A 21476-nucleotide genomic window follows, 5' to 3' on the forward strand; every position below is an offset into this window, starting at 1 on the left:
TTTCGGTGGTGACTTTCTTACCTTGGTTGTTCATAGATGCACGTGGTGAAAAAAATAGTTTGCGGTGGACAACACATGCAACGTAAAAGTCAGAAAATGGAGGAGGGGGGACGTTGGAGTTGAAGGAGTGTCGATCGGTTGGGATTGGTTAATTTTCTTAGAGTAAGTCAGACGTGAGGGGGAGTTGAGAGGTGTCGGTCATTTGGATTTTCTGGAGTTTTCATTGAAGAGGACGTCCAGATTTATTTTTCTTGCAGGAGTGTCGGTCGGTTGGAGTTTTATTTTGCTGAGTATTGACGTTGGGAGTGGAGACATCTTGGGAGGTCCCAGACCATTAGGCAGTGACTTGTTTAATTTTGGTTGGCTTTAATTCTGCTTTACGTTTGGTTTGTTCGGATGAAGAACAGAGGAGGGGGGACGTTGGAGTTGAAGGAGAGTTGGTGGATGCTTTTAGTTTCCAAGGGAAAGATGTGTAGGGATGTGGGGAGTTGAGAGAAGTCAGTGGGACTCTCTGATTTCATTTGGATTTTTTTTTTCTTGAGTTTTCATTGAAGAGAAGTCAGTGGGGATGTTGGAGTTGAGGAGTGTCGGTCGGATTATTTTTTATTTTTCGGGGCTCTACGTTTGAGTGGAGAGACGTCTAGGAGGTCCAGACCTTTGGAGGCAATGGGGGTTTATTTCTGTTTTCTGCAGTTCAGTGACGGCGTAGGCGCAATTCTCTCGGCGTCGGCTGGGTTTCCAGATTTTATTGCCTCTAAGTTGTTTTTTAGTATTTCTTGTGTTTCATTTTAGTTTTCTAATGGAGAATATTTATGTGATTTTATAGCACTTATGATGAACATGGTTGGCTAAATTTTCATACTAAGGTTAGAGGTGAAGTCTAATGATTTAAACATTATTTTCGGATCAACATAAAATTTATTTTGTGAGCCTGATCAATTGAATGATTTTATTATTGGATATTTTGATTATCTATATATTTATGTTGATTCATTGCGATTTCTGAATACAATGAATGCTTGAAGAATCACTGTGATATTCAAATAGATTTGTGAATATTTTAATCATCAGTCGTTCATGCTCAATCATTAGCGACTATTTTTCTTGATCTTAAATACTAGATCTTCCAATTAAACGGAATTATTATTATAGTTTAATTGAAATAAATCGATCGAAAATAATATTATAAATTATTAGACGGATCCTCAAAACCTTAGTCTTTCTCCATATCAACTCATTTTATCATTTTAGTTTTATTTAGTTATTTTACAAATTTTCATCTCAGTAATTTTATTTTATATTCGATTGCACATTTCTTTTAGTAATTTCTTTTCATTTTTTGAATTTATTTTCTTTATCATAAAAGTCAATCCTTGTGGATTCGACCCTGTGAGGCACTACAACACCTGTATATTTACAGGTAAAACTGCACTAAATTTTTGGTTCATTAGTTTGAGTCAAAGTTTAGGCGCAACAGTAACGCCCAAGCATGTCAACTGCCAAACTAATGTCTGATCTCGTGCAAATCTGTGCATATATCAAGCTTCCCACAACCGAAGTATAGGAGATTTTTGCCATCTCTTTACGCTCCCACTCAATTTTAGGACATTATGATAGGCTAAACTTATCACCTTTCGATATCGGAGTATCAAGTGATGAGCAACTTTTCATGCCAAATCTCTCAAGAACTCTTTCTATGTAACTTTTTTAAGACAATCCCAACAATCCTTGTTTTCGATCCCGGAGGATTTCAAATCCGATTAAAAATGACGCCTCACCCGTATCTTTCATTTCAAAGTTCTTAGATAGAAAACCCTTGATTTCATAAAGTAAGCCAAGATCACTACTAGCCAACAAGATATCATCAACATACAGGATCAAAAATATAAACTTACTCCCATTGACCTTTAGGTATATACATCGATCAGTGATGTTCTCTTTAAATCCAAAGGCAGTAATGGTATCATTGAACTTTGAGTACCATTGTCAAGAAGCTTGCTTAAGACCGTATATTGATTTCTTAAGTTTACATACTAGGTGATCTTTGCCCTATTCTAAGTAGCCCTCTAGCTGCTCCATGTAGACCACTTTATCCAAACTTTCATTTAGAAAAGTTGTTTTCACATCCATCTGGTATAACTCTAAATCAAAATGAGCCACCAATGCCATAATGATTCTGAAAGAGTCATTTTTAGATACTGAAAAAATGTCTCTTTGTAATCAATACCTTCTTTCTGGGTAGAACCCTTAGCAATAAATCTGACCTTATGTCGTTCAACGTTGCCTTTAGAGTCGCGTTTGGTTTTAAAGATCCATTTACACTCAACTCTTTTACACCCTTTAGGCAACTCAACGAGATCCCAAACTTGATTTTGATCCATGGATTTCAACTCTTCTTTTATAGCATCGATCCATTTACTAGAATCACATCTTTCTATAGCTTGTGAAAACGTTAGTGGATTTTCACTTGTCCCAATGTCAAATTCAGATTCTTGGAGATATACCACATAGTTTGCTAAAATAGCAGGTCTCCGATCTCTCTGAGATATGCGTAAGACTATCTGTTCTGGTAACTCCAAACTTGGTTCATCAGTGGTATTATCATTTTGAGATGGATGATCATTTTCTTGTTCTAATGTATCATTGTGATGATCAATTAGAGGAACCATTATCTTTTATGAAGATGTAGGTATAGGGACATCTACTCGTACTTCCTCAATGATCACATCTCTAGATTCCATTTTCCTACTGATTTTGCCAAGTTCAATAAATTTGGCATTCTCTGTTTCCACTATTCTCGAACTGTGATTAGGACAGTAAAACCTATACCCTTTGGATCTCTCTGGGTAGCCAATAAAGTACCCACTTACTGTTTCTAAGATCCAATTTCTTTTCATGTGGGTTGTAAAGTCTCGCTTCTGCTGGGCAACCCCAAACATGCATGTGTCTTAAACTTGGTGTCCTACCAGTCCATAGCTCGAAAGGAGTTTTTAGAACTGACTTATTAGGAACCCGGTTTAAGATATAGGTTGTTGTCTTAATGACTTCACCCCACAATGACTTGGGTAAGGTAGAATTGCTTACCATACTTCTGACCATATCCAATAAAGTTCGATTACGCCTTTCAGCAACATCGTTCTACTGTGGCATCCTTGGCATCGTGTACTGTGCAACAATGCCACGTTGTTCAAGAAGTTTGGCGAATGGGCCAGGGTTACAACCCGATTCGTCATACTTTTCATAGTATTCTCTACCTTGATCCGACCTGATGATTTTCATCTTTCTATCTAACTGTCTTTCCACCTCCATGAGAAATACCTCAAGTACTGAAACAGCTTAAGATTTCTCATGTAGCAGATAGATATATCCAAACCGTGAAAAATCATCTATAAAAGTGATAAAATACTTTTCTCCACCAAAACATTCAGTGGAGAATGGTCCACATATATCTGTGTGAATTATTTCAAGAAGCTCTTTACTTCTTGTGGCACCTTTCTTAGTATATTTGGTTTGCTTTCTTTTAATGCAATCCACACATACTTCAAGATTAGTAAAATCTAAATGCTGAAGTATCCATTCTTTTACTAATCTCTCTAACCTTTCCTTGGAGATGTGCCCCAATCTCTTATGCCACAAGTCATAAGAATGTTCATTCATCATGTTTCTTTTAGTTCCAATATACATTTCATGGTTATGGATATAGGTATTATGAACAAATGTATTATCGAGACAAAGTCGATAAAGACCATTGGAAAGAAACCTAGAACCAATAGATAAAGAGTCTCTGAAGAAATTGAAACTACCATTATGAAATGAAAAGGAATAACCATCAGTGTCCAGTCTAGAAAGGGAAATTAAATTACGCCTCACAGAAGCACAAAAACTGTGTTATGAAGGTCTAAACAATGACCAGTACTCAAAACTAAACGAAAAGTCTCTATGGCCAAAACTTCAGCCTTATTCTAATTTCCATAAAAATGAATCGCTCACTGGGGCTTTGTGTTTGGCTTGTAAGGTATCCCTGCATGGTTATAGAAACATGAACATTAGCACCTAAATCTAGCCACCAAGAATTAGTAGGAACATTTATAAGGTCTGATTCAAAACATACAAGGGCAAGAGGCTTACCCTTCTTTTCAAACCAAGCCTTACGTTTCAGACACTCAGATTTCATGTGTCCATTTTTCCACACCAGTAGTATTTGGTACTACTATGTTGAATCTGATTAACTTTTCCAGACTCATTTCCTCTTGGTGGTCCAATTCGTTTCTTTTTACCATAATAGTGCTTTTTCTTTCTAGCTTCTTTGGTCACAAAATTAGCAGAGTAATTCCCTTGTTGTTTCAGTCTTACTTCCTCTTGAACTACCATACTTGCCAGCTCTGGAATGGACCATACTGATGTGGCAATGAGTTTAGAATAAACTGAACAATGAAGGACTCCTCTACTTTCATTCACAGGGTTTGTAATCTGACAGTAATATTTGTCATTTCAAGGATATGCTCTTGCATTCCTTTGGCTTCATCATATTTCATGGTGGTAAGTCTAGCCATCAGTGTTCCTGCTAAAGACTTATTTGCAAACTTAAATCTCTCCTCAGCATTTTTCAAAAGATCTTGGGCATCCTCAACACTACGGAGTGAATTTTTAATATTTTCAGCTATGGTCATTTTCATAAACATTAGACTCAGCCTGTTTGATTTCTCCCACTATTTAAAAGACTCTTTCTCATCCTTGTTACTCTTTTCAGTGAGGGGTGGTAGTTTTGGACTAGTAAGAGATGAGTCCAGGTTGAGGACCCCTAAGGTGAATCTGATTCGCTCAACCCACTCAAAAAAATTAGAGCCATTCAAAATAGGAACTGATGAAGTTTGTGAATGTAATGATGTCGGTACATTTACTGCAAGAAAATATTTGTCACATAATGCTTTGAGTTAGACACTTATAAACAATAATCAGAATTTAAATAATTATGGATGAGCTAATAGTGTCATCAAGACCCTCATTTGGGAGTAGATCTTAATATACAAAGTATTCTCACCGATATTAAATTCTGTGGATGAACTAGGTGTATCATCAGAATTCTTTTTTGGGAGTAAACTTTGACATACAAATTGTTCCCTCCAACTTTTCTTTGATGGAAGAACTAGTAGTGTGATCAAAACTCTCATTTGGGAGTAGATCTTGACACACCAAGTGTTTACTCCAACCTTAATTTGATAGATGAACTAGTAGTGTCATCAAGATTTTCCTTTGAGAGTAGATCTTGACACACAAAATTGTCTACTCTATCACATCCATGTTACTATGGAATTTAATGATTTTTCACCAAAATTTAAGAAAATCTTGTACCTTTAGGCAACCAAATTTTTCTATAATTTTGATGTAAATCACTTGTCCATATTGGATAAACAATTATATATAGCATGATAATAAGAGTCAATTCATACATGTATATAAGATTTATGTATGTAATAATAACATGCACATGACATTTAATAAAATTTAATACATGTATTTAATAATAATAACATGCATATAAAATTTAGCAATAATAAGATTTTCATACATGTAAATAACAATAATAACATGTATATAAAAAAAATAAAAAATATATTTTTTAATAAATAAAAATAAATAAATAATCTGACCGGTCCAGGTCTGAACCGAACCGGTTCAGCAAGGCTGAGACCTGGATAGGTTCACTGATCAGACTCCAGTTGGGTCTGGGCTAGAGCCCATTGCACAACCCACATAAACATTCATTTCCCTCGGGCTGGGCCAGAACTCAGGGCCCAATCATTTTACCCATCTGCTAATAGTTTCTAAACGAATAAAAACAATTGGACTGGGCCAAGGCCCACGGCCCACAGCCCAAACCTTTTTTTTCTTATAAACCCTAGCCTTATGTCTGATCTGCTTCCTTAGGAAAAAAAAAAGTTTTAGTGCCACACCAGTGGATTTCTTCCCTTAACACGCACACATCACCACATCTCATGGCAACTCAATGGTGGTCCTCGTTGGCGAGGAGGAGAACGACAAGGCATTCCCAGCCTCTACTTGCCGTCGAGGTCCACCTCCTCTCCAATTTTTTTTTTTTTTTTTGTTTTGTTTTAACCACGGAAACACCTAGACAATGGGCTTTGGAGCTCTCTGCTGCCGTTACAGAGATGCCGGCGAGGAGGTTCTCAACCTCCTCATGGCACTTGACCTCCCTCAGCCGATGGGAGCCACAACCACCACACACACGGTGGTAAAACCAGACCCAGCAGCCAGAAGTGTGTTTTGTTTTTTGAATAAAAAAACTCGAGGAAACAACATCCATTCAGTTTCATCTCAAAACAGTTTAGAGTTTGTAAAATTGGGAGCAATTTCAAATGCATATATATATATACAGAAATTCACATGTGCAATTTCACACACACACACACACACACACACACATATATATTTCATATGAAGATCAAGAATATCAGTGTGATAATAATAAATATGCAGAATCAAAATTATAATTTTATGCATATGTGTGGCGTAGTAGTTGGATGCATAATATCGGTACAAAACAGTGTGTATTTTTATCTTTCACGATCGAAAAGAAATATTAAAATTATATACGACATGTGCAATATTATATCGAGATTATAAAAAATCTATAACTAAAGCTCTGATACCACACATTAAATATTTTAACATGAACTTTAATAATTGAATCTTCAATTTTATATGATATACAATAATAAATAAATGTGTACCTTTTTCCATTAGTTTGATGAAGAATCAGATCTAGCTATGAGGGAAGGATCATCCTAACAACTTTGTCTCACAAGTGTCTCATGATGGCAAAAGGTACTTTAATGCTGTAGGTGAGAACCCTTTAACCTCTCAGTGCTATTTATAAATTTCTGACCATCAAGAAATCTCAGAATTTGTATCTGACTATAATTAGAGATATAGAGTTTTAATCTTATCTCTTAGGAGTTTTTTTATCCCGTTATCACTCATCTTTTATCTGATAAGTTTGAGCTATTTCAAACTCTGTTAAGATGAGTGTGTGGGACACAGAGTTTAAATAAAAACTCTTACACTAGCTAGTACACTACTGCTGTATAAAATATGACCCTTACATGTTTAATTGAGGCAGCATATATCTCCATGCAGGACAAAGCTGCAACTTGCAAATGAAGCCAATATTCTACAGATCTAAATTTAGAATTTAGGGCTTGTTTGGAAATAGATCATCTCATCCCAAAATTTTCATCTTATCTCATCACATCTCATCTCCTTCTCAAACATAATTCAAATACAAAATTTTCAAACTAATCATTTCAACTTTTCCAAACTTTCAAATAAAAAATAAAAAACAATTCAAATTTTCAAATCTCCAAAGAAAAATAATATTATAAAATTATATTCTAACAATATTTTAACTTTATAATATTTTTTATTCAACTTTTTCTCCCCCTCTCCCAAAACCCTAAAACTCAAAGTTTTGAAATTCGTTCCGTTCTGGCCGGAATTGCCGGAATTTTTCATTCTGGAACAGTAGCCGAAACCGGAACGCTATATATTTCGTTCCGCTACAAATTCCGGCCGTTTCGCCATGTTTCGGTCCATTCCGGCCGAATTCCGGCATTTCGGCCGGAATACACTTTCCGGTCCGGAATTTAACAAATGGTGGCATTTTTGTAATTAAGGTTAACTTCACACCATTTTCGTAATTTACATTTTTTCTTCATTTTTCCTTTGGGTTTTTTTTTTCCGCGGTTTCTTACTTTCTTACTTTCTTTCTTTTGTTGAATTTGTTCTTCACTTCTTCAGTTCTTCTCCGTGACTCCGTGCGCCGTTTGAACCTCTTCTCCCAGTCCCGATTCCTCATTTCTCCAGTTCTCCCCCCTTCGCATTTCAGGTTTCAAGTTTCTCTTCCATTTCTATTTTCTCTTCCATTTCTATTTTCTTCCTTTCCCATTACCGGCCAGAAATCCAGATCTGATCTCCTCAGGACTCCAGGAGCACTCCGACGACGCCACCTCCCCGTTGCAGCCGGAAGCTTCGTCGCCGTCGCCCGCAGCCGGCAGCTCTGGTTTTGGCCTCTGATTTCGTCCGTCCAATCTGTGCAGGTATACCGATTACCGTATTTCATTTTCCCTTCCGATTTCGTCAAATGATGCTAACTTAAAATTATATATTGTAAGTAGATTTTAATTTTTTGTATGAAGTGCGATATATATATATATACATGCAGCTCTCAAGATCAGTTAATTTCTTTAATTTTCCCAATAGATATTGACAAATAAATTGGCATCCTTGTAGCTTAAGATCTCTACTCTTACATAATATTTATGTAATTAAGTTGATCCTGATCTCAGCTGGTACAACTTGATGAACTCCCAGTGTTTGATATTATCGTGCAAGCCCATTTTCTTAAATTTTTAGGCTGAAATGCTCCCATTTGATGGGTGGGGAGAATTTATAATAACTGTGGGTGTTTTAAGTTACTTAGTGATCTTTTATGGATTCAATATGGAAGTTAAAATTATTTTATGTGATTATTTTAGATGCTGTTAATTAGTGATTTTAGACTCTTAGAGTCAAGAACTCATAAAATAAAACTGTCAAAGACTCAAACATACCAACAGGAGATGAAGGATTGCAAAATTTTGAAAAAAAATTAGAGTTATTTTTATGGAACTTATTTTAGAAGTATTGCTCTTGCACGGTGTTTACTAAACTTGTACAATTTTTTGTTTAAGTCTTTCCAATATTTTAGAATTATTTGTACAAGTTGCTGTTATTAGTTGATAATTTGTACAATTTTTCGTTTAAGTCTTTCCAAATATATGTGCATTTCTAAATGAGTTGATTCTTTTTTTTTTTTTTCATAATGTAGGGGTATATAAATTATAAATGTCTAGTTTTCAATCAAATAGTACTACCTCTACGGCATTTGCTCCTACTAGATCAGAGGATCCAGAATGGTCCCATGCACGTGTAGTGCCAGGAGCAAGAAATAGTACTCAATGTCTTTATTGTAGCAAAATCATTAGAGATGGCGGAGTCACGAGGTTGAAGCATCATCTAGGTGGGATTTCAGGTGATGTAGAAGCATGTAAAAAAGTCCCTGATGATATTAAATGGCAAATGAAAGAGTTGGTCAATGAAATGAAAAAAAACAAAGAGAAGAAAAGAAAACTAAGCGTAGAGATTGGATGTGGAAGCCCTATAGATTTAACATATGATGATGTTGATGTTGGTGATGATGAGTATGAGGGAGGGAGTCAAGGACCCGTTCATGATTCAAACGGGAAGGGGAAGGGGAAGGGGAAGGAGAAAGTAGGTGGAAAGTCAACGGGGCCATTTAGCAGATTTGTTGCTCCAAGAACAAGTCCTGGCTCTCAACCTTCTATTAAGAGTGCTATGTGTTCAAAGGAAATGATTGACAAAGCAAAAATGGCTATAGCAAATTGGTGGTATGATGCTAATTTACCTTTCAATGCATCTCAATCTAAATTTTATCAACCAGCTATAGATGCTATAGCTGCTATCGGGCCAGGATTCAAGGGTCCTTCTTTACATAAGTTGAGAGGAAATTTGTTGAAGAATTCTGTGACTGAGGTTTAGAATTATCTCTTAGATATTAAAACATCTTGGAGGGATAGTGGTTGTTCACTAATGGCAGATGGTTGGACAAATCAAAGGCAACAACCAATAATTAACTTTTTGGTTTATTGCCCAAAAGGTACAATATTTTTGAAGTCTATTGATACATCGGGCCTTAGAAAAGATGCTGAAACATTATTTAAAATTTTTGATGAAGTTGATTAAGAAGTTGGGGTGGAGAATATTGTGCAATTCATAACAGACAATGATGCGAGTTATAAGGCTGCAGGACAAAAGTTACAACAAAAGTATGGCTCTTTCTTTTGGTCCCCTTGTGCAGCTCATTGTATAGATTTGATGTTAGAGAATTTTTGTGATCCCAGACATTTTCCTATTATTGATGAAACTATAAAGAAGGCAAGGAAGATAACGAAATTCATTTATAACCATGCTTGGGTTTTGGCTTTGGTGAGAAAGGACTTCACCAAAGGTCATGATTTATGTCTCCCTACAGTCACAAGGTTTGCTACAAATTTTTTAAGTATCCAATGCTTACTGTTGTTTAAGAAAGAGCTTCGAAAAATGTTCACTTGTGATAAGTGGATTGTATCAAGTTATTCTAAAAGCAACATAGGGAAGGAGATAGCTGGGATTGTTCTAGAAGATAGAGAGTTTTGGACTCAATGTCAGTTTATTGTAACAATCAGCGAGCCTTTGGTTCGAGTACTACGACTTGTCGATGGGGATGAGAAGCCTGTAATGGGATACTTATATAATGCAATGGAGAAAGCCAAAGAGAATATAAAAGCAAGATTGAAGAACAAAGTTTCTGCATTTATGCCATTCATCAGGGTCATTGATGCTAGGTGAGATAAGCAGCTTCATAGTCCATTACATGCAGCAGGTTGTCTTCTTAATCCTGGAATTTACTTTAACCCTTGCTTTAAAAGTAAAAATGATGTTTCTAGAGGGTTTATGACTTGCGTTGTAAAGATGGAACCTGATATTGATAAGCAAGATGAGATCATTTACCAAATTGACATGTATAAGAGTGCAAACAGTGATTTTGGACAACCTATAGCAATACGCCAGCATGAAAAAAGTAATCCAGGTAACCTCAATATCCTTTGTTAAATAGTGTGAATCTATATTTTAATTCTTTTATTTAATTTTAAGTAATGATTTATAATTGCACTTTTGTTGTAGTTGCATGGTGGGGTACTTTTGGAAATGAGTTTCCAGCTCTTCAAACGTTTGCAATCCGCATATTAAGTTAATGTTGTAGTGCAACTGGCTGTGAAAGAAATTGGAGTACATTTGAATTTATTCATTCAAAGAAGAGGAATAGATTACAGCATAAACGTTTGAATGATTTAGTATTTGTTCGTTATAACTTGAAACTCCGTGAAAGGTAAACTTTTTCAAAAATAATGTTTTTAATTGTTGAAAAATATGTAATATTTTCACTTACATGTGACTTTTATTTTGGCAGAAACATAAAGAGGGGAAGAGATGCTTTGGATTCAATCAATCTTGAGAATATTGACTTCATGGATGAATGGGTAGGTGAAGAATCAGAGCTTATTGATGGAGAAGACTTGGATTGGGGAAGTATTGAGGAGCCAATGCCTCACAAAATTTGGAAGAAGGTGTTAATGTTGGTCTTGATATTGATGATGATGGTGGTGACAATGACATTGACGAAAATATTTTGAGTAGCTTTGCTAATGTTGATCCTTTTTGTCTTATTGATGAAAATGAATGATTACAGTTGGATTGAGAACTTATGATATTTTATTTAGTTTTATAAATATGTGTTTAAGACTTGTATTCACTATGGAGAAATATTATTAAGTTATCAGGTATGTATACTTTTAAGAATTGTATTGATTTTATTTTGGAATATAGTTATTATATATAATTTATCTATATAATATCTATCTCGAAACGGTACACCGAAACGTACCAGTACCGAAATATTCCGTTCCAGTGCCTCAACCGGAATGGTCACCGGAACGGATTTCAAAACTTTGCTAAAAATACTTCAGTTAATTATTTTACTACTATTCACAAACTATATATATTACTAATATTCACAAAATTCTCATCTCATCTTACTCCTCAAACGAGCCCTTAGGCCAACCCGTTATATCAAAGTAAATTCTCTTTGTTGAGACTCGAAACTAATCTGAGTATTGTTCAAACACTTTGCCTCAACTAATTTTAGGTTAGATTTGGATAGTGAGTTGAGATGAGATAAGTTAAGATGAAAGTTGAATAAAATATTATTAGAATATTATTTTTTAATATTATTATTATTTTAAAATTTTAAAAAGTTGAATTGTTTATTGTATTTTATTTGAAAATTTGTGAAAGTTGTAATGATGAGATGAGTTAATCCAAATTGAGCTTGAAATGCATTATGTATTATATACAAGCTAGAAATGTAAATAATTTGAAGAATTGCTTAAAAAAAAAAAAAAAAGAGTTACATCCGATTATGTAAAAGGAAAGTTAAAATACAATTTACTACAGTAATCAGCTACATGTAGTAGGTACTATTCATCATGTAAATATTTTTTTATTATTCATATTTAATTTATTCTCTCATTTTCTTTTACTTTGATTTTCACTGTGTAAACAAATTCTCACTACAAGAATCTGAGCTGGCAATAGAATTTAATAACGGAAAATCATTTGTCGGTGATTTATTAATCGTTGCTAATTTACATGCCAGCGATTTCTTCATTGCTGGCAAAAGAATTTAATAATGGAAAACATTTGCCGGTGATTTATTAATCGCTGCTAATTTACTTGCCAGCAATTTCTTCATCACTGCCAAAAGAATTTAATAACCAAAAATCATTTGCCGGCGATTTATTAATCACTGGGATTTAATTTTGTAGCGATTTCTTGATTGCCGGCAAATGATTTTACCGTTTTGAAATTAGATGTCAGTGATTACTAAATCGCTGCCAAATCGTTTAGTTTACACGACGATTTTGGTAGTTCACGACAGTATATCAAAAATGGTTGAATAGTACCAGCAAAGCTGCGGCGAGTTTATAATCGCTAAGATATATATTTGGTGGGGATTTTGATGCTTTCCTAGCGATTTTAAATCACCAGGAAAAGTGTCTTCTATTATAGTGTCTTTTTGTTGTTCATCATTGAAAATACCTCTATTTCATTTTCTTCTAAAAAAATATCTTGGAAATATTTTTTATCCATTTTTTTTTTCATATTTTAATTTTATTTTTAATTTTATTTTAGCTTATATATTTTTATTTTGTGCCTATAGGACTGAAGTGTATTACATTGTATATAAAAAATATATGAATTTTACAAATTTATTGATAGAAATAAAACATTTCAAAAGAATAAAAAAAATTTAAATGATATAAAATAAATAAATAAATATATATATATATATATATATATATATATATGATATATTATAAAAATTAATATATAAAATAAATAAAAATATAAGCTAAATCAAGTATTGTGAATGCTAATCTTATCAAACTAAAACAAATCCCGTGATCCTATTGCTGTCAAATCAAAGCAGGCGCCGTAAAGTCGTAAACCGCTTTTTTTCAAAGATTACGTAGTTCGATCGAACTACTCATGCGACCGGGCAAGCGGCGCAGATCATAATTAGAATGTTACGACTTTAACTGGCCGCACTGCTACTTATCTTTTATATTACACATAATACACAGATGGTTTTGTTAATGGCAAACTATAACAGAAGTAATGCCATATTAAGTGATCATTCAAAACCATATAATATGCTATGCATGCGTGCGTGCAGGAAACATGCACACCGATACGCAGAATGAAAAAGAAAGTAATTAAGAGTAATTAGCGATTGTAATATGGAAGCAATTAGCCTGCTCAAAACTTGCTTTTTCATTTTATTAGAACCTGTCGGATCGAGTTCATGGAAAAGCTTACGTAAGAGAAAGAAAAGCTATATATATTTGTCTTTTGTTAATGTTTCTGAACTTTGTGGGGAAAGCAACCTCAACTCATACACGAGCTAGCCACAGCTAAAATTGCCTTGGCCATCTCTATAACATGAAGAAAGAACATCCCAGTAGATACAGGAACACTCAACGTAAAGACTGCAGCCATCCCCAACGCCAAACTTGGCCTAATATTAACTCATCAAATATCTTACAGAATGCAATGTAACAAGATAAAATGCAAGCAAGAAATGCACAAGGACAGCAGCCAAAGCATGCCTGAAATACACTGCAACACTCAAGAGATGCATAAAGCTGATAAAGCAAGCTGCAATACATGGAAAGAAAAAGATGGCAGTAGCAGCAAAAAGGAGACATGAGATGGCACAGAAAAGAAGATGGCACAGTTGAGGAAATGCATGGCTGCACACAAAGAAGTATGAGGGACACGATGCATAAAGCTGATCTTTACCATGCTGTGCATAAAAAGTTCTGAATTGATGCTTGTACTTGTGTAGATAATCAAAAGTTAGATTTTCAGTAGCTTTTGCTTTTCTACTTTTTTGTAATATATATATATATATATATGTGTGTGTGACCTTTGTATTGACAAAAGGATCAATGAGAATCAAACTTCCTCAAATCTCTGTCAAACTCTGTTCTTCATTTGTTTCCTCTCATTTTCACTTTCTGTTTTCAACAGTTTTTAACATGGTATCAGAGCAGGAGTAATTTCCTGCAATACCTTCTCAATTTTTTGATCACCTTTCATTAAGCTATGACCACCTCTTCTTCTTCATCTTCTTCTCCTACAGAAGATCCTAACAGCCCATTTTTCTTGCATCACAGTGACAGTGCAAACACTATCATTGTTTCACGACCCTTGACTGGCTCCAACTACATTTCTTGGAGTAGATCTTTTCTTCTTTCCATTTCAATCAAAAACAAGTCAGGTTTCTTGGATGGCACCATTACCACCCCTGACCTTGCAGATCCCACTTATGTGTCTTGGTTACGATGCAACAATATCCTACTTGCTTGGATTTTGAATTCTGTTTCCAAGGACATAGCATCTAATGTGTTCTTCATGACCTCAGCTAAACAGGTATGGGATAAACTCAAAGAGCGCTTTGCACAGCCTGATGAAGCAAGGATATATCACCTTCAACACAAACTTAGTGGCATAGTTCAAGGTCATCTTTCTGTAAGTGACTACTTCACCCAACTTAATGCCATTTGGGAAGAACTGCATAGTTATAGACCCCTCCCTTGCTGCTCTTGTGGTTTATGTACATGTGATGCTTTAAAGAATATTGGTGAAGTTCAGCAAAGGGATTATGTTTTTAAATTTCTAATGGGTCTAAATGATAGCTATGATGCTGTTAGAGGGCAAATTATCTTGTTGAGCCCCTTGCCCTCTCTAGATAAAACCTTCTCACTTATTTTACAAGAAGAGAGGCAAAGGCAAGCAAGAAACATGGCTGTACCTGCCACAGAACCATCTGCCTTACTAACTTATCAAAACTTCTCAAAGAAAAAGGACAAAACAGATTTGGTTTGTGATCATTGTGGAAAGATAGGACACATAAAGGAGAAGTGCTATAAACTAATAGGCTTTCCACCCACCTTCAAATTCACCAAATCTAAGTTTGGAGGTGGTTTTGGAAAACCTGCTGCTGCTGCTTACTCTGCAAATCAGGTTGTTCTTGGTGGTTCCATTGTGGATCATACTATTGTTTCAGGCCAAGCATCACCTACTCCAAGTACTTCTCAGTTGACCCTCTCTCAAGCACAAGCACAACATCTCGTGGCACTTGTAAATGCTCAATTCTCTCAGCTAACCTTGGGACACAATAAACCTCTCCTGCCATCACCTGTGCATCCCTCACCAATTATCTCAGAACCTGCTCCTTCAACAACATCCCACTCCAACCTAGCAGGTAATCACCATTTTTTTTTCAGTTCTAAAGTTTCTCATAAACCCTCTCTCTTCAATGTCACAAGTCATGAAAAACTCACTGCTCTTTCACAAGATCAGCATAATATCATTCAGAACACACCATGGATCATGGACACAGGAGCCACTGATCACATGGTGTGCTCCACCTCATTTTTTACTAATTCTTCCTGCTGCATTCAAGCCTTTGTACAACTTCCAAATGGCACAAAGGCTCAAGTCACACACATTGGCACTGTTAAAATCTCAGATTCTCTCCTTCTTACTGATGTCCTATGTGTTCCCTCATTTGCTTTCAATCTCATCTCAGTCAGTAAACTCACTCAAAGACCAGACACTTGTCTGTTTTTCTCAAATGATCTTTGTTTTATTCAGGTCCTCTCTTCATGGATGACGATTGTACTTGCTAAAGTCCAAGCTGGTCTCTATCACCTACTGCTTTCACCACTTGACAGCACCACCATCCCATCCTCAAGCCCATCTAGTATAACTCGAGTCAACCAAGCTGCTGTACATCAAGATTTCGACCTATGGCACTTTAGATTAGGACATTTATCTTCTCAAAGAATGAATTTAATTCATTTCAGTGTACCTAATGTAAAGTCCAAGGATAAATCTCATTGTACAGTTTGTCATTTGGCTAAACAAAAACAACCTTCATTTCCTTCGAGTGTTTCAAGTAGTTCATCTCCTTTTGATTTGATCCATTGTGATATATGGGGTCCATACTCCCAAGCTTCCCTTCAAGGATTTCATTCTTTTTAACCATTGTTGATGATTATTCTAGAGTGACTTGGATTTTCTTAATGAGATTAAAGTCAGACACAAGATCCCTCTTGCAATCTTTCTTCCATCTCATACAAACCCAATTCAACAAAAACATTAAAAAGATCAGAACTGACAATGGACTTGAGTTTGCTATGCTTGATTTTTACAAAACACATGGCATCATTCATCAAACCTCATGTGTGTATACCCCTCAACAAAATGGTGTTGTTGAGAGGAAACACCAACATCTTTTGAATGTTGCTCGAGCCCTTCTTTTTCAAGCATCATTACCAATCCAATTTTGGGGAGATGTTGTCTTGACTGCAGCATATATCATTAACAGAATCCCTACACCTCTACTCTCCAATAAATCCCCATATGAGATGCTTTTCTCATCCCCACCTTCATACTCAAACCTTAGGGTCTTTGGCTGTCTATCCTATGCTAGCACACTCAAACCCAATAGGACCAAATTTGAACATAGAGCTAAACCTTTCATTTTCTTGGGCTACCCTGCTAATGTCAAAGGCTATAAGCTGTATGACATTGAATCCCACTCTACCTTCATCTCTCGAAATGTCATTTTTCATGAATTCATTTTTCCCTTCAAATCTGGTTCCCTCTCAGACCATGACCTATCATCCTTTCCAAATAATTTGGTCTTACCTCCTGCATTACCAGATGACATATTTTCCTTTCCCCAAACTCCTCAAAATCCCACTCAAAATCTCACTCCCTTACAATCTGAAGAACCTTCCTCAGCAGCTGACCCCTCCATCATTCCCTCACCTACTGCTCCCACAGTTCCCTCACTTGCCCCCTCACCTGATCTTGACCCTTTCCCTCTTCGAAGGTCCACCAGAAATAGAAACCAACCTGCTTATCTCCATCAATATCATTGCCAGCTTGCAGCCTCTCAGCCCTTCCTTCCCTCCTCAACAATTCATCCCCTTCATGATTACATAACTTACAAAAATCTCTCTCCCTCCCACCAATCTTTTTCTGTTTCACTTTCATTATTTCATGAACCCCAGTCTTATAATGAAGCTGTTAAGTTTAAGCATTGGCAAGATGCCATGAAAGCTGAACTCCATGCTCTAGAAGAGAATAACACATGGACTATCACCACCTTACCCCCCAACAAAACTGCAATTGGTTGCAAATATGTTTATAAGACCAAGCTGAAATCAGATGGATCATTTGAAAGGCACAAAGCTAGACTTGTGGCAAAAGGCTACACTCAAAAAGAAGGCTTTGACTTCCAAGAAACCTTCAGTCCAGTTGCAAAGCTCACCACAGTTCGAGTTTTCCTTGCCATAGCAGCCACTAAAAATTGGTCCCTCACTCAAATGGATGTTCACAATGCCTTTCTACATGGAGACCTTGATGAGGACATCTATATGCAATTACCTCCAGGCTATCACATCAAGAGTGAGCAGATTGGGGGGGAGAAACTGGTATGCAAATTAAATAAGTCCCTCTATAGACTTAAGCAAGCATCTAGGCAATGGTTTTCAAAGTTTTCAAATTCACTCATTGCCATTGGATTTCATCAATCAAAATCTGACTACTCTTTGTTCACTAAGGTCAGTCCCAATGCATTTATAGCACTCTTAGTCTATGTAGATGACATCATAGTTGGAAGTAACTCTCAAGAAGAAGTTGACTCACTCAAATCTTACCTTCATAGCAAGTTCAAAATTAAGGACCTTGGACCCCTCAAATATTTTCTGGGTTTGGAAGTTGCTAGATCCTCTTTTGGAATTAACCTTTGCCAAAGGAAGTACACCCTCGAGATATTAGAAGATTCAGGTCTACTTGGCACAAAGACAGTTTCTACACCTATTGAACTGAACCATAAATTGAGCCACACCACAGAAGAAATCCTCCAAGATCCTATAGCTTATAGAAGACTCATTGGAAGGTTAATTTACTTAACCATCACCAGACCTGACATCACCTATGCTGTAAGTGTTCTAAGCCAGTTCATGGACAGACCTTCACAATCTCATTTGCACTCAGCCTATAGAATTCTCAAGTACCTCAAAGGATCCATAGGTCAAGGCATTTTCTTATCATCTAGATCAGCTTTACATCTAAAGGCCTATAGTGATTCTGATTGGGCTGCCTGCCCCGAGACAAGAAGATCTGTCACAGGTTTCTGTATATTCATTGGAGACTCACTAATAAGCTGGAAATCTAAGAAGCAAGCAACAGTTTCTAGATCTTCAGCTGAGGCAGAATATAGGGCACTAGCATCTACAAGTTGTGAGATCATGTGGCTTCTCGGTTTGCTAAAGGAATTTAATATTGACCATGCACAATCTGCTTCCCTCTTATGTGATAACCAAGCAGCCATACACATTACAAAGAATCCAATTTTTCATGAGAGAACCAAGCATATAGAACTAGATTGTCATTTTGTTAGAGAGAAAGTCTTGGCTGGTATCATCACACCAATGCATGTGTCCTCAAAATTTCAGTTGGCAGACATTTTCACTAAAGCCTTACCAACTTCTACATTTCAGTTCTTATTGTCCAAGATGGGAATTGTTAATATCTATGCCCATCTTGAGGGGGAGTCTTACAGAATGCAATGTAACAAGATAAAATGCAAGCAAGAAATGCACAAGGACAGCAGCCAAAGCATGCCTAAAATACACTGCAACACTCAAGAGATGCATAAAGCTGATAAAGCAAGCTGCAATACATGGAAAGAAAAAGATGGCAGTAGCAGCAAAAAGGAGACAGGAGATGGCACAGAAAAGAAGATGGCACAGTTGAGGAAATGCATGGCTGCACACAAAGAAGTATGAGGGACACGATGCATAAAGCTGATCTTTACCATGCTGTGCATAAAAAGTTCTGAATTGATGCTTGTACTTGTGTAGATAATCAAAAGTTAGATTTTCAGTAGCTTTTACTTTTCGACTTTTTTGTAATATATATATGTGACCTTTGTATTGACAAAAGGATCAATGAGAATCAAACTTCCTCAAATCTCTGTCAAACTCTGTTCTTCATTTGTTTCCTCTCATTTTCACTTTCTGTTTTCAACAGTTTTTAACAAAATAAGACTGCAATTGCCCTATTACTTCACAAACATCCTCATCATAATGCGTATAATATTGCTTCTCCCACTCCGTCCAGTTTGATGGTGGCTCGGCCTGACTTGTCTCTGAAATCTTCATCTCCCTGATGAGCATTCGCAGCACGATCATGTTCTTGTCCACGAGCCTACCCCCATAATGTCGTCCATTTCTTTCTGATCTACCTGCTTTCACAGTCCGCCCAACGTGTTTTCTCCGGCAATTAGGTGATGGCAACGACATAATAGGCCGCCACAAAAGCAGGGCGGCGGAAGCCGATGAAAGTCTGGTTGCTTCCATTGATGCAGTTTCTAGCAGCTAGTAGCGAGCTTGTTAATTTTGATCAGCTTGTATGATTGCGGAATATATGAACTTGAATTTTTCTTTAGCTAATGAAGCAAATATATACCATAAGCGTGAAAGGAAGGAACATACTTATAGAGCACGTACAAGGGATATTGGAGAGCAGAGGTTACCTGACAAAAGATAAGACATTTAGATTGTTATCGAGGAAGCTTGCTTCTATATTGTTTAAACGGTGTGGAGAATGATGTCAAGTGGCAGAAATGGCAACGCGTCTTACTGTGTCGTACATATAACGTGTGGTATGTGTGTTTTTGTATACTTGGAGACGAAGGTTCGATCGGTTAATTAAGGAAGAAATTAAATAAGTTAGGTATATATACCATCACTTTCATTGGCGGTTTCCAAATTAATTAACAGTACTACAAATGAAAAGATATGAAAAAAATAAATGGCTAAGGTCAGGGTCGTTCTCCTTATGTCGTATTGGATCTTACGGCGAGAATTAATTTATGAGTTTTGTTATATACAGTCATTTTTATATATATTTTGTAAATTTCAATAATATAATTAATTGAATCATTTTTTTAATATAAAATAATTATTTTGATCAATCATATCAATAGAGACGTTTACAAAGAATATATAAAAATGACTGCGTATAAAATTTTTGTTAATTTATTCATGTTAGGCTTGTTAGCCCCTAGCCTTGATTTTTTTTAATATTCGTTTATAAGTGTTTATATATATTCAAATTAGCTTTTATGAATTATTTGTAAGCTTTAGATTAATCAGTAGTACTAGATCTATATTGCTACTTGATGCCTGAAAAAAGCTCAAGTAGTACTTATCGAGCATTGAACCGCTTGGCTGGTTTTCATGAGATTAACTTCTTCTAAAATGTCTACTTTTTATAAGATTTTCTAGAGTTTGTCCTTGGATGCTTGTGACCGGCCGTTTGATAAATATTGTAGGTATCTATAATATTCTAAAAAATAGATTTGGACGTTTATCTCTGTTTAATGGACTTTTACAGTACTCATGTGACTCATGAATAGTCATTAATTTACGTACTCTCCATCGGAGCATCACTATTAAAATCCGGAGGCCACCCTCTAGGGACTAGGATATACAAATTAGGTACGTAGTCCTCTCTCTTGATCCCTCTAAAACCCATTCCTCAGATGCAGATGGTATTGGATGTCAAACCGCGGCCTGTTGATCCACAGCCAAGTATTAAACCATTTTAAACCGTTACACACACACACACACATATTCATGCATGGCATGACATTTTGTTCCAAGCCGACTGCTTATTATCATATTTATCATTATTTGTTGGTAAAATTAATGTGCTTCCAAACACATCCAGCAGTGTCGTTATCTGTACGTTTCCATCTGTTCAGATTGATGATTGTTTGGATGATTGAGACGATTATTTCCTCTATTTTGGTTTCTTAATTTTACCAATCGATGGTGGGAAGTGAAACCAATTAATCATACAGGCAATTTCAGGCAAAGCTAGCCCTTATTTATGTTCAAATATAGCAGCCAGTTTGGTGGGTAAGAAGATATTCTGGCCAAAACCCAGAGCATCTCATACATTTGACCCTAGAAATAACTCAATAACTTCTTCTTTATCTTCTTCAACTTTAACTTTTTTTTTTTTTTTTCTCTAAGTCTAGCTATATCTTCCACATTCAAGCATTAAAAAAAAAGTATTGCTAGACTGCTGCCTAGTAATGAGGGCATGCTGCACTAGCACACAAATGTGCTTTTTTATTTTTTTTT

At 36.0% G+C, this 21476-nt stretch overlaps 1 protein-coding gene across 1 annotated transcript; it reads right to left on the reverse strand.

The window, feature by feature from the left end:
• Positions 1 to 19346: 19346 nt before the first annotated feature.
• On the reverse strand, positions 19347 to 19682 carry LOC122316218. The gene has a single exon (XM_043132754.1). It carries the CDS (start codon positions 19680 to 19682, stop codon positions 19347 to 19349), a length of 336 nt encoding a protein of 111 aa, XP_042988688.1.
• Positions 19683 to 21476: the final 1794 nt, after the last annotated feature.

This window comes from Carya illinoinensis, chromosome 7 (genome assembly GCF_018687715.1).
Source record: "Carya illinoinensis cultivar Pawnee chromosome 7, C.illinoinensisPawnee_v1, whole genome shotgun sequence".
In the NCBI taxonomy this organism is placed as follows: Eukaryota; Viridiplantae; Streptophyta; class Magnoliopsida; order Fagales; family Juglandaceae; genus Carya; species Carya illinoinensis.

Coding starts and splice junctions, on each gene's coding strand:
- LOC122316218 (XM_043132754.1), bottom strand. CDS start 19,682: ATGGAAGCAACCAGACTTTCATCGGCTTCCGCCGCCCTGCTTTTGTGG.